At 32.9% G+C, this 14,369-nt stretch overlaps 1 protein-coding gene across 3 annotated transcripts in view; it reads right to left on the bottom strand.

The window, feature by feature from the left end:
- The window catches only part of SNX13 (sorting nexin 13), a 106,704-nt gene that overhangs the window by 31,347 nt on the left and 60,988 nt on the right, over positions 1–14,369 (bottom strand). For all 3 annotated transcript variants that reach the window (XM_019650625.1, XM_019650626.1, XM_019650627.1), the window contains 5 exons: positions 13,580–13,679; positions 12,522–12,715; positions 5,709–5,813; positions 4,963–5,095; positions 2,315–2,352 (listed from right to left, as the gene is read on the bottom strand). In XM_019650625.1, the coding sequence (XP_019506170.1) occupies positions 2,315–2,352; positions 4,963–5,095; positions 5,709–5,813; positions 12,522–12,715; positions 13,580–13,679 (570 nt within the window). The remainder of the gene's footprint in view (positions 1–2,314; positions 2,353–4,962; positions 5,096–5,708; positions 5,814–12,521; positions 12,716–13,579; positions 13,680–14,369) is intronic.

Below are 14,369 nucleotides of genomic sequence, written 5' to 3'. Positions count from 1 at the left end.
AAAACATTACGATAGAAATAGCACAACCATTGCTTTAATATTATTTTTATTGAAAGACAGAAGACTCAGAGGAAATGGAGTATTCAACAAAATTTAGATTGTTTTTAATTGGAAGATGATCAGAGTAGATAACAATCGATTTTTTTTCAAAAAAGTATTATTGTTATAATAATTATTATTATTGGTAGCCTTCCCTTGTAGGTAGCATTTAAAAAGCTAAATGCTCCTTATTATTTTAAACATGTCGGCATCTTATACTAGAAACCCATAAGTTGTTAGAAAACTTTGTATATAAATGTCTTACGAGCACATTTAAAATATACAATTAATATTATTTTCATTACATGATAAAAATGTGATGAAACATCTTTTATGCATTAGTCAGTTATAATTACATGTAATATCAAGTAGACTATATAGTTACAATTGATGAAAGAATATTAACTACAGAACTACATTCTGAGTTAGAACTGTAAGTATTAATTAGTAAAAGAAAACTGATTTCAAAACAAGCACATAATGCTCTCCTGAAATAAAATCCCATTTATGAACTAATCCTTGGGTTAAGAGTTCTTGAATTTGAAAAAAAAAAAAAAGATTTTTAACATTATGCTAAGACAAACACTGAAAATTCAAATTTACTATGATAATGAATCCAGCAAACAAAACTAAAAAGGCACTACTACAAACGCTTATAATTTACCTGCCAATCTCATTGCAAAATCAGTAAAACACCACACATTACATATTTTCTTTGCTTAGTATATTGGAATAAACTATTATGATCCAGTTTATAACCTTAAACAATTTTCAAACTGCAGCTATCCACTAAAATGCCTATGAATTACAAAAAAAAAAAAAGAACCTAAAAACTCCAGCTACTTAAAAGCTTGAATTTAATTGATTTATCTGAATAATAAAATATTGCAAGTCACTTGACCTCAAGTGTAACTTTTTCCATCCCAAGACTGTTCTGGCTTATATCACTATTTGACAAAAGAGGTCTCTCTCATTTAAAAAAGCATTTATTCCAGATATGGAAAAAAGAAAAAAATATTTTTTTACTAGTGTTCAAACACTTGTACAAGCACTTACAAATATGAATACTAGAAAATTTCAAAGCAAGGAAAAGTTCTGTCACACATGGAAACTTTTTTCGATACAATGAAATTATTGCTAACAGTTTCTTCATGTTCTACAAGATATTCCTTTCTGTTATAAGACTATGGAATATAAAAAGTAAATGGTAATGATACCAAATGATTTAGGAAACAATTTTAAATGTTACAAAATAACCGACATAACACTATAGCTGATTTGCTATAGTGTTTTGTTAAACGTCATACTTTGGTACAGTAATAAAACATTTACTCAATAAGGTTATTTCAGAAGTAAGTGTAGTAGTACTGAAAACAATGTAAGATAATGGGCCTCTAAACCACTTAGCTATTACCAAAAGTCTAGAAGAAAAAATAATGTAAGTAGAAGGAAAAACAAAGCAAATAATCTCCTTCTACACCCCCCAAACTCTGCTGAAACTTTTATAGAACACTAATATCTATATATCTATATATATAGATATATATCTATATATATATATTTTTTTTTATAGCAGCATTTTATGAAATATGTTATTCAATGGCAAGGAAGGATATGCTATAAAAAACCTGAAATGTTCATAATTTCACATTTCACCTTGTATGTATGAAATGTCAATGACAGCTCATATGCTAAAAACATGTCATTCTTAAACCTATAATCACATGATTAGTTGCTTAATTCACTGTAAGACTACCTATGCTTAAAAAAACCTTTACAACCGCCTGAATTTGTTATATTGTAAACTTTAAATATCTAGAAGTTTTCAGATACCCCAACTAGCTTTATATTTCTTTTCCAAATACAAGAAAAAACTAATTCCAATGTAAACATTTTTATGTCACAAATTTACTGCCTATCATAGCACTAATCAGTCATTTTAAAATACTAAATATTGAGATTAAAAATAATGTAACTTTACTGTCACCCCAATAAACTTTAATTAAAAAAAGAATGAAATCAATTTTTATCAAATGCAACTGAATTATGCAGTTATGACTTATGCCCATTTTTAAAAGTGAAAGTTTTATTTTTAAGTTCTAATTCACAGACGCCTTATATGTGAATTTTACATTTCTTTAAAATCATAACTTCTTATAATATTAAAGGATGACTTGGGGGCTTCTAATATATCATTTATTTACATGTTAAGGCTCAGCCTTTCATATAATTTTCAAGCCACTTAAATAATCAAAGCATTCATAATAGTACTTACCAAATTTATACTTCCTGTAGGAGACCCATTGAAAGATTCTGTGGGAAGGGAAATTCAACTTAGTATACAATAAAAATCTTTTGAAACAGGTGCTTTATCTAAGGTTCAAATACCAAGAATGAAAGTCACACAAGCCAAGACATAACAGAAAAGAAAACTGTGATACACTACTCCCAAACATCTGTTCCTTTAAGCCCCATGGTTTTCCAAGTCAGGAATTTCAATGAAAGAAAAATGTGTGTGTGTGTATTGCTTCCACACACCAACACAAAATGGCATTCATCAAGGACAGCAATTATTAAATATTTTAACTTCATAGTATCGTATTATCAAGTTGTCTAATGCAGTGTAAACATGAGGAAAACACTGCAGAATAAAGTCCATTAGGATATGACAGGTATTTTGTTATCTGTCTTACTGGATTAAGAGATGTTACCAATAAAATTATTCTTTAGTGTGAAAAAAACAGATTGATTTTTAATATATCTATTAAGTCTACTTCTTCTTGGTAGATTTGGCTCAAAAATACCAGCTGTCTACATTCTTAAAACAATATATAACTAACAGAACAAAACATATGTAAAACTCCATAAGCAATGCCATTTAATGAAAAAGCAACTAAAAATTATGTTAGTAAGTTAATTATAGATTATTAAAGTATCTTTTCCCTTAGGATTTTATCTACATCTGAGAAAATTAAGTTACCAATTAAGATGTCCCTCTGTCAAATCCATGAATGTATGGTAAAGCAATATTTATTTATAGTTTAAAGTTAATATACGGTTTCTAGCACTTAAGAGATTATTTGTGAATTTGGATCTCTAAAGGGGTCTTCAAAACAAATGTCCATTACTTTCAGAAAAAGGCAGTTAGTGTTGCTTTCCAACTTCAACAATTCTAAATGCCCAAGAACTCTTCCTGGTTCCTTAGACCTTTGGTCACAAAAAGTAAACAGGAAACGTCACCTATGATTACCCCTTGGTTAACAGCAAGGTGACAATTGAAAATGAATAAACAAATAGTTCTCTATTCTCCTTACTGAAATATATGCCTTCTACCCCTGTGGTTTGCCCATCACTTAAAGATTCCCACCAAAGACAAGTCAAGTTAAAAATGAAATCAGGAGAAAAACAAGGCATGGTTTAAGTTCTTGATCAACAATAAGAAGATGCAGAAATAAAGTTTAAAATAAATCTAGGTCCACACTTAATCAAGAATTTGATAATTGCTTATAAAAGAAAAGAAAGTATAGTTTGACATGTTGAGAAAAATAATGTGATTGAAGTTAAAATTTAAAACAGAAAACTTAAATATTTTAAAAGGCTGTGAGACCATGTTTTAATAAAAAAGTATCTACTTTTAAAATAATTTAAAGCTGAACTAAAGAAAGCAATCACAAATAAGGAGAAAGAGAAGGAAGAAAGGGGAGAAGGCGAGGCGAGAGATGAGAGAGAATGTGCATTAGCAAGCCATCCATCCAGCTAGCTAGCTACCTACTGAAGTTTAGTTAAATAGGAATGAAATTTCCTCCCCAGCAAAAAAAAACCAGAGGATAGCATCACACACAATAAGGCTTGGCCTATTAATTTTAGGCTCAATTGTAGCCTGCATTTTCCAAAACTCAGCTACACATTAGACAATTATTTCAAAATGCCTGCAAAGTAGCCAAAATTTCAGAATGCCTAAAAATATACACAAAGTGTCAGGAAGCTTAATTTTGAAAGTCAGAAAATGAATTTATAACGAAAAATGTGGGGAAGGCCTATTTTTGACTAAACAATCTTATAAAGACAAGAAAATCATAAGCGTTACCATTTGAAAAAGCCGTAGTGATTGCCTAAAGCCTAAACACCAAGACAATAAATCTAACAGCTGCCTCCCCACTGTTATTAAATAACTAATCATTTCCTACTAATAAAAACTGGTATTTGTATTTTAGTTCATAAATCATTTTTATATACAGAATTTCACTTAAATCTGACAATGACTCTGAGGTAAGATATATTATGAGGAGAAGAATATTACTCCAGATTTACAACTAAGAAAAATGGGGCTTAAAGAAATTAAGTGTTTGGCCAACATCACACAGGTAATAAGTATTTAGTAGACCAAGGGTAAAAACTAAATATTCTTATTCTTACAGTCTGCTTTCTCCACTATACCAAGCTCACAGTATCCTCATTTGAAAAAACCGGAAAGAATGGAATAAATGATTGTTGTAGTTTCTTCCAGCTTATATCGTACAGGATTTGGAAATGGGTATACAGAGATAAAAAAACTACTTTTTTTATAATGCTTTATAATATACTCTCAGAATCATTACATGTTATTCTCATCTAATCTTCTCAATAATCTTATTGTTAGTCATAATATTATTACTTACCATAAAATATTTGGGTGACAAAATTGATGAAACATTCTTCTTTAAAAATTCAAGGCTTCTCATTACATATTCTAATCTGCTATTAAATTTTCAACATTTAATTTAGTAAGGTAGTTGAACCTTGTCATTCATTTATAGCTTTAAATACATTACAATTTATATTTGGCTTCAAGAAATTTTTTATCTTGTCTGAAAGGTCATTTTTTTGGTAAGCAGAATATAGAGGAACACACACGTGCGCATACGTACAACGTGTGCCACTTACCTCCATCACCATCATCTGATCCTCTGAAACTAGGATCCTTTAACATATCCAGCTCAGCTAACATGCGCACATAAAGTGCATTCTGCCTGAAGGAAGGATAAAACCTTTCATCTCGGAGCATCAATTCATATACCTGTTGAATAAATGAAGACATTCAATCATTACTACAGATAATGTACTGATTTTCACTAATAAGATTTCGCCAAAAGCTAGACTGAGTCTGGCTAAAATGAATCACAGGCTCCATGTTTACAAGATGTCAGCAATAAGACTATGTCACAACTAACGATTTCTCCTGGTCCCTACAGTTCCTAAACTGCACTGGAAAGGGTCCTACTGCAATACGAGTCACATGACAGTGGTTTACGCGCAATGTTCTAGGAAGCGGTATGCTTTAAGAAACAAGTCCCCATAAAGGCTCCAGGCACATTATTAAAATAAATTTCAGTGATTTTATTTATACATCATCAATTCATGAAATTCTAAGACCATATATCTGGCTTTTCAGGAAGATTAAAAAAAAACAAAACAACCTAAAATAAGCATGTTCTTTACTTGTCAAATAAAAAAACAAAACTGGCCTACCTTTTTTGTAATTATTATTTTGTAAGTGCTATTACCATAAATCATCTTTTCAGTTACCTCTCCTATAATTTTTCAATAACTTTTTTAAAAACAAATTACATGCCTATATAGAAAGATAGCATTTTAAAGAAAGATCTAATGATAAATGTTGTATTTAATACCTTTCTTTGAATGTCATCAAAAATTTCAGGAGTTGGATCTTCATGATTCAAAGTATCTGCTAATTTTGCTACCAGATAATCATCAACTGTAACTCTTGGGGATGCCTAACAAACAGAAAAATAATAGTAGTAATGACCTTTGGAAATTCAAAATACACGTTAAGCCTCGACAGTAGGAGAATTAAATAATGAAATCATTATTGAAAGCAACTGGCAGAAAATCCTTGGTTTGTGTGACACCTGATGTTGAAGAAAGCTGAAATAAGAGCTAGAAGCTTCTCGCCATCACATGCTACACAGCAGACAAGTAGACAACATTTACTCAATCTGCAACATGGAAATACGACTATAAGTTTATTACAGGATTAAAAGATTTATATAAGGCATACAAGCACAACGTCTGGCACATAGGAAATGCTGTCATTAGGAGCTAGTTTTTAGCATTCTGTAGTCCTAGATATGTATTTAATATAACTGCGGTAAGAATAAGCCATTTGCTACTTATCATTTAACACTAGAAACAATCCTTTTGAATGACCTTTAAAAAAGACTGCCCTGATCCTAAATTTGGTTTTATAACACTACAGCAAAGTTCCAGTGTAATATGAGAGGGAAAAATCTGAAAAGTTAATCTGTTCCAACAGTTTCCAAAATCTGATGTTCAGTGTGCAAAATTACTTTATTGAAAGGAAAAAAAAATGCTGAAAAGCTAGGAATACGGTCATCCTTAGTATGTTAACTTTTTGAAATTTAGTTCTGAAGTCTTTGGAGAAAAGGAGCGGTACGGACGTAAACTCTTAGGGAAACTAACAAAAGAATGCATTGTTTAAATAATTTCTCCATGCTATCCAACAGAATATCTAAGGAACAGAATGAATAAATCAATAAAAGGAGAAAAAAATAAGTAAACAGGATATAAATGAGTAGGAAAAGGGCTACAGAACTTCTAAGGCTCCCTTGTTAATTCAAAATTCTTGTTAGTGAACTCAAGGGAGGTTGTATGGTGGTCGTTTCACTTTGGAGGGGAAAAGGGGTGCTTTTCCCCATAGGATATTTTTACTTGTGTGTTTCCTTTTTTAATAAAACTCTGATCTGCCTGTGGCTTTTAGAATAGCCTTTTCTTTTACACAGCTGTATAACTGAGTACAATCAAATGTAAAGTTCACCGACTTTCAGCTCTGCTCTTAAGCCTACATCATACTTCTTTCCCTTACAAGTCCAATGTGATGATATAAAGTTAAATATACATCAATCAAAATCATTTAGGCATACAGTGATGGGATTTTACTTTCTAACAATAGCAGGTTTTTAGTGTCCTACTGGTATTTTTCCAGCTTTCCAGAAAATGTCCATTGCCTTTGTATTCACTGGCTTGTTTGGTAGACCAGCTGTCTCTCAATCAGGTCCTTTGCATCTGTGAATTCTTCATATAAGTTATCCATGTCTAAAATGTCCATTTTTAAATACTTCAAAGCATAATGAATATCTTAAGTTAAACCTCTCCTTCTTAAGGCAAATGGTTTTAAAACACACAGATCCTTTAAACTTATGAAGATTGAAGATGGATTCTAAATAAATTATAGTTTTAGTAAAGAAACAGAAAATTCGGTTTGAGGAGGCTGTCCCTTTCTGATGATATTTTTTTGAATTCTCAAATAGTCTTATTTCTAAAAACTGCATCATTTTTTTCACAGTATGAGTTTTTGTTATAGCCTACACATAAACACCTCAGGTCAGTCCATCCTTTTCATGGTTCCTTTTAGCCTCTTCAAAGATCATTCAACATTTTTGGAGAAAAACACATACATTTCTGCTTACTGTAATTCTTTTCACCATATTCTTGATGTATTTTTGAATTAAAGAAGATATTATTCTTGTCCCATTCTTTGAAAATACGATTTTACTGCAGGCCAATGTTTTAGAATCTTTTCTCTGACTGGCAACAATGAAACCCATCTTAACATCAATGTTAAAAATGTTATCTCCTGACATTCTTATAATGTCAAAATCTCATTGTTTCTACATGTTCTGAAACAAAAACTGACCAAAAACTTTCATTACAAAACCTCAGTATCACAGGTTAGCAAACACTCTCCATCTAGCAGTGCTGCACAGAAGGAGCGTGTGGTAAAGCTAGGAAGATCGTTTCATTTTTTTGGAAAGAAGTTTATAGACTGAATCGAATTTGCTAAAATTTACATTCGTACTGTCTGCTGTCTATGCAGACAGATGAGCAAAGTTTATGTTTTGGAAGTTTATTAAAAATCTGAGAAATCAAGAAAACACCTAAAACTCCCTGTTTTCAAATCAAAGTACCTAGGAGCTATGGAAAATATGCTCATGTTGCCTCAATTTGATGTAACACAATATGCTATGGAAAGCATGACTGCTGAGAAGATCCAACAGAAAAAGCTCTACACTTTAAAGTACAAAATCACCTTAATCAAAATTTCCTCTTGTCTACCCATATGATATTTCAGTTGAAACCTCTGAAGCACGAAACGTAATCTACGCAGTTTTTTACAAAATATTCAAGGGAAAGACTGGCCAATGTGTGTTCATTTGTGCAGTATGCCCAAGCTAATTCAATAATCACTATTTTCAGCTGATCACCGGGGTCTTTAGGGGAGATGTAAAGAACTCTTTATTGACTTAAAAGTACTTGTAATATTCAGTCTCCATATTTGCTTTCACATTCTCTTCTCCACCATGACGAATCCCAAAATATTTTCTGCACATTGTGCAATATGGTCTATTTGGTTATTTACTCTCCCTAATCCAGCTGTATGTAGATCTGTCATTAAAATAACCCAGTCATTTAGTCTTCTTTTTTGCTGATGTCTGAGTCATGATGGCACTGGTGTTATGATCATTCTCATTTTTACTATCTGAACTTTTAGAAAACATAGTTATAATATTCATAATGTTAAAAAATTCAGGGCCGGCGGAGTGGCATGATGGTTAAGAACTGGCTTGGGACGCCAGAGGACCCCGGTTCGGATCCCACATATGAGGGCCAGTGACACTGCCCTCTACAGCTAAGATGCTGAACAACAGCTCAACCTGGAGCTGGGCTGCCGTGAGTCACCGGCGACAGCGTAGACTGCAGCCCCTGTGGCAGTGGGTTGCCATGGGCTATCGTGTGTAGCCAGCAGCCAGCGTGAGCGGCCAGCAGCCGCAGTGAGAGGCCGTCCAGAGGCCGGCGACTGATCTGCCTCGCCCGGGAAGAGCGCAATGATGGTGCCAACTTGGGCCAGTGAAGCAACGTCCTCCACAACTAGACTGAAGAGCAAAAACGACTGCAACTTGTCTGTTCCCCTTCCCCCAATTCCCCAGCACTGTTCTCATCCCCCAATTCCCCAATAAAAATCTTTTAAAAAAATTTCAACAGTCTGATCACAATACAAAGCACAGGATAGGAAAAGTGAAAGATGAACTGTTAACAATCATGATAAGAATGCACTTAAGTTGTACTCAGAGTGATACACAACAGAGGATCCATTATCAAGAGGAGGAAATAATGGTAGCTGACATTAGAGGTCAAGGTAAAAAAACAGCAATGACTACAGAACGTAGATAATCTCTGCTATAGTCAATTGACACAAAACATGCTGCTTTCAGCCCTTACTTGTGGAATCACAGGATGGGCTTTGTATGTTTTCCTCAACCTTCTGCATCCCTGGCTAAAATCTGGGACTTTCTGTGTCCCGGAATAAGTTTCCTGAGACATGGGATGTCTTCCAATGCTAAAAGGAGATTACCTTTAAAAGAATAACAAACTAATAGCTGATTTTTCAACAGAAACTAGAAAGAGCCAGAAAACAATGAAATGATATCTTTAAAATGCTGAAACTGACTTAAATAACTTAATTTTCTGATTTTTCCATTATAATTGTAATCCAAACTATTGGACTACAAGTAAAATTTACTCTAAAACTTACTTTAACAATTAACATGCAGGGCCGGCCGAATGGCGCGATGGTTAAGAACTGGCTTGGGATGCCAGAGGGCCCCAGTTCAGATCCCACATATGATGGCCAGTGACACTGCCCTCCACAGCTAAGATGCTGAACAACAGCTCAACCTGGAGCCAGGCTGCTGTGAGTCGCCGGCGACAGTGTAGGCTGTAAGCACCCTGTGGCAGTGAGTTGCCATGGGCTACCGTGTGTAGCCAGCAGCCAGCGTGAGCGGCCAGCAGCAGCAGTGAGTGGCCGTCCAGAAGCCGGCGACTGATCTGCCTCGCCCGGGAAGAGCGCAATGATGGTGCCAACTTGGGCCAGTGAAGCAACGTCCTCCACAACTAGATTGAAGAACAAAAGGACAGCAACTTGTCTGTTCCCCTTCCCCCAATTCCCTAGCACTGTTCCCATCCCCCCAATTCTCCAATAAAAATCTTTAAAAACAAAAAAACAATTAACATGCAAAAGACTTAATTAGATATATATTCTGAAACAGTGTTTTCAAATAGCAGACTCTTAAATATGTGCACAAAGAAACATGAACAACATTCAGAGCAGCGGTGAATAGAAATGAAATGGAAAAAAACCATGTACTCGTAAGCATCATCAAAGGTAAATAAATTCTTGTACCTGTGCAATGAAATACTTCAGTGAAAATGAACTATATACCTGCATTCATCAACATTATGGGATTTCAATATAATGGTGAAGGAGAAAAAAGCAATACATACAGTATCATCCTATTTATACAAAGTTTAAAAACAAAGCTAAGCCATATATTGTGTAGAACATGATGTGTAGCAAAACTAAATGGGAAAGCAAGTGAATAACTACAGGAAACTGGCTTCCCCAGGAAGTAAGGAAGCAGATGAACCTGAGGTGAGGACATGTAAAGAACATACAGGGATCGTCAAAAGTATAGCGACTGTTCTATTTCTTGAACTGGATGAGGTTATATAGGTGTTTGTTATACTATGGTTCTTAAAATTTTTTAAGAATATTTTAAGTATGATATATTTAATAAGGCAAAAATGTAAGCAAGTACACTAATGAGCAGTTTTCAAATAAAATTCAAATATAATTTTTGTGCTAATAAGTATATATTAAAAGGTATTATGACATAGTCATTAAAAGTACTGGAGTATGAGTAATCTGGACTCGGGTATTTTTATGTCCACATTCATGGCAATTGTATTTTTCTAAAGGATGACTTTGTCTGGCTTTGGTATCAGAATGACACTAGTCTCATAAAATTAGCTGGAAAGTGGTTCTCTTTTTCTTTATTTTGAGGAAAAGTTTATGAAATATTGGTATTATTTCTTCTTGAAATGTCTGACAGAATTCACCAGTGAAAGCATGTAGGCCTGGGCTTTTGAGAGATGATTTTTAATTATTAATTACATTTGTTTATTTATTATATGTTCTATTTCTTCTTGAGGTAGTTCGGCAATCTGTGTCTTTCTAGACATTTGTCCATTTCATCTAAGTTGTATAATTTGTTGCCATAAAGTTGTTTTAATATTTGCTTATAGTCCTTTTAATTTCTATAAGGTTGGTGGTGGCGTCCTCTTTTTCATTCATGATCTGTGATCATTGGTGATCTGTGTCTTTCTTATTTTCTTGGCCAATCTAGCTGTAGGTTTGTCAATATTGTTGTTCTTTTTAAAGAACAATTTTTGGTTTTATTGATTTTCACTATTTCTGTTTTCTATTTCACTGATTACCATTCTAATCGTTAGTTTCCTTCCTTCTGTTTGCCTTAGATTTATTTTGCTTTTCTTTTTCTAGATTTTTAAGTTGAAAACATTGATTGTTGATTTGAGTGAGAGTTTTCTTCTTACTATATAAGCATTTAAAACTATACCTTTCCATCTTAGCACTGCTTTAGTTGCACCCCATAAATTTTGACACTGTATTTTCATTTTCATTCAATTCAAAATAATTTCTAATTTCCTTTTGATTTCTCTTTGACCCAGAGACCATTTAGAAACGTGTTGTTTAATGTTCAAATATTTATGAATTTCCCAAATTCTTCTGTTGTTGATTTCTAATTCTATTACACATAAAAGTTGTGCTTTGTATAATTTTTCAATACTTTCAAACAATACTTTTTAATAAAAATTGTTTTATGGCCTATCATATGGTCCATCCTGGAGAATATTCCACGTGTGCTTGAAAATAATGTGCCTTATCCTGTCGTTAGGGGACGTATTCTACAAATGTGAAAGGTCTAATTAATTGGGTTATAGTGTTCTTTAATTCTTGTATATCCTTGGTGATTTTTCTATCAATTAATGGAAGGAGACATTCTCTTTGACTATTATTGCTGAATTGTCTATTTCTCCCTTATATTTGGCCAGTTTTTGTTTCATGTATGTGGGCATTTTGTTATGTTTATTGTTGTTTTATAATGCTGATCAATTGACCCTTTTATTATTATAAACTGTTCCTCTTCTCTAGTAACAATTTTTGTCTTAAAATCTATTATCTAATATTAGTATAGCCACTCTAGCTCTGTTTTGCTTACTGTTTGCTTGGTTTATCTTTTTCATCCTTTTACTTTCAACTACTGTGTCTCTGAGTCTAAAGTGTGTGTGGCCTTGAATCTTGACTTGTCATTTAGTATTTTCATGACCTTGGCTGGCCAAGTTAATTCAATTTTCTAAACATTAGTTTCTTCACCTATAAAATGAAGATGATACACAATAGGACTGTTACCAGGATTTAAATGAGCCAAGTTTTGTGAATTAGCTGTGCCTAGCATGAGTAATGGATATTTACAAGTGCTATAAAAATTATTACTAATGATACTACCAAAAAAGATAAAAACACAATAACCAAAATATATCTTCACCTTTTCTGATAAATACTGTTCATAAATTCCAACAGCAGCTGCTCTTAAAAGACCTTTGGTTTGATTGGTTTGATGTTTTCCATCTTTCTGACGACTTAATAAAACCTGTAGTTGCTGTTGGGCTGTCACCCGGTATCCTTCCACTGTCATCCAAAAAAAGAGATGTGCTTGACCTCCAGTTTGCTGCATGTAATCTACCAAACAAAATCCACAACAACACAGACTATTAATGTCACACATTTCTGGGTGCACATAGCTGTATGACAAGTTAAAAAGTATTAAAGTTTCAAACACTTAAAATTCTACATTTTAAAAATGTTTAGCAAATGTCTCAGGTGAAAATATAGTTACATCACAAACTGGTTAAGTTAAAAACACCAGCTATATAGGAACTACAAATAAAAACTTTTTTTTTTTTAATAAAATTTTTGATAAAAATGATATAATCTGTAGGGGATAAAACTGCTACACAAGACTTCATCAGAAATAAACTACTTCACCAACATTCAGTTTCTGTTCTCAATAAAGGTTATTAATCATAATATGTATTAATATTTCTTTAAATATTAAAAATAATTATTGAACTCAACAAACAAGCATTTATGATTTTGATCATGAAAATGAGGAATCGGAGTTATGCTGAAAATGCCCTCCGAATAAAAGCAATTTTTATGTAATAGTAATAAAACTAATAAATATATATATTAAAATATTAAAAATAAAGTCTTTCCCTCACTGATACAAACAAGTTATATATACCGTGTATTCCTCATAAAGTACTCTTTCACAAATAATTTAAATTCATAGTAGCCTCTCTTGGGGTTTATTTTAAAAGCAGGTTAGTCAATGGACATTAGATTTATAATAAGCATTTATTTTGTTCAAAACAAAACAAATTTCTACCTCTATGTTTTCCAAAGAAAAAGGAACTTTTCAGAGAATGGGAGTGGAAGAGAGACAGAGTCTGCATGCGTAACATTACATATTTAAAATTTATAATATGTATAATTATTACAAATGTCAAGGCTATCTTATTTTTATAAAATGGATTTACCTACCCATAAAAAATTGTAGTGCAACATTGTCTACAAGAATGCTGTCCAGAGGGACTGTGCAAAGTTTCCCAAAGTTTGCTGCCAGTTTCACAGTATTTATTTCCTACAAATAAAAGCGAATGTAGGTTAATATTTCATCTGTTCACTCATTAGGTTAAAGGTCTTTATGTAGGTATAAAAGAGTCAAATTAAAATGGAATAAAGTTTTTCCCTTCTCGTACATGTAGGCTCCAACAAAATAGTCTCACCACAGTGAATTTTATTTTCAGAGTTGATTAGTAAACACACATTGAAAGTGTGACACGTATTCATTTCTTCCAATGCAAAATAAATCCAAATGGTTGTATTTTCAATTATTCTCTATCTCTACATAATCCAAATGAAAACGAATATTTTAGGGGCTAAAGGGGATGTTTAGAATGCTTAATATATCCAAGAATAAACAAATCCCAACATTTTTCAGTATAGATTGAAGTCCATCTACTGGGAAGAGAGAAAATATCCCCAAAGAGTAATTTTGCTCCTAAGAGAGTAAAATCTATAATGTACTTTATAGAAATATAAATGTAGAAAATGTATTTCTCCTCACACTATGTAAACAATAAATTATATATACTTTTCAAAGTTATAAAGCACAGTAACTACCTACATATGAAAAAAAGGTTTAGGGGCCGGCCGAGTGGCGCGTTGGTTAAGGGCTGGCTTGGGACACCAGAGGGCCCCAGTTCAGATCCCACATATGAGGGCCAGTGACACTGCCCTCTACAGCTAAGATGCTGAACAACAGCTCAAC

This window comes from Hipposideros armiger, unplaced genomic scaffold, assembly GCF_001890085.2.
Source record: "Hipposideros armiger isolate ML-2016 unplaced genomic scaffold, ASM189008v1 scaffold_143, whole genome shotgun sequence".
Lineage (NCBI taxonomy): Eukaryota > Metazoa > Chordata > Mammalia > Chiroptera > Hipposideridae > Hipposideros > Hipposideros armiger.
This window is presented reverse-complemented; position numbering and strand designations above follow the sequence as displayed.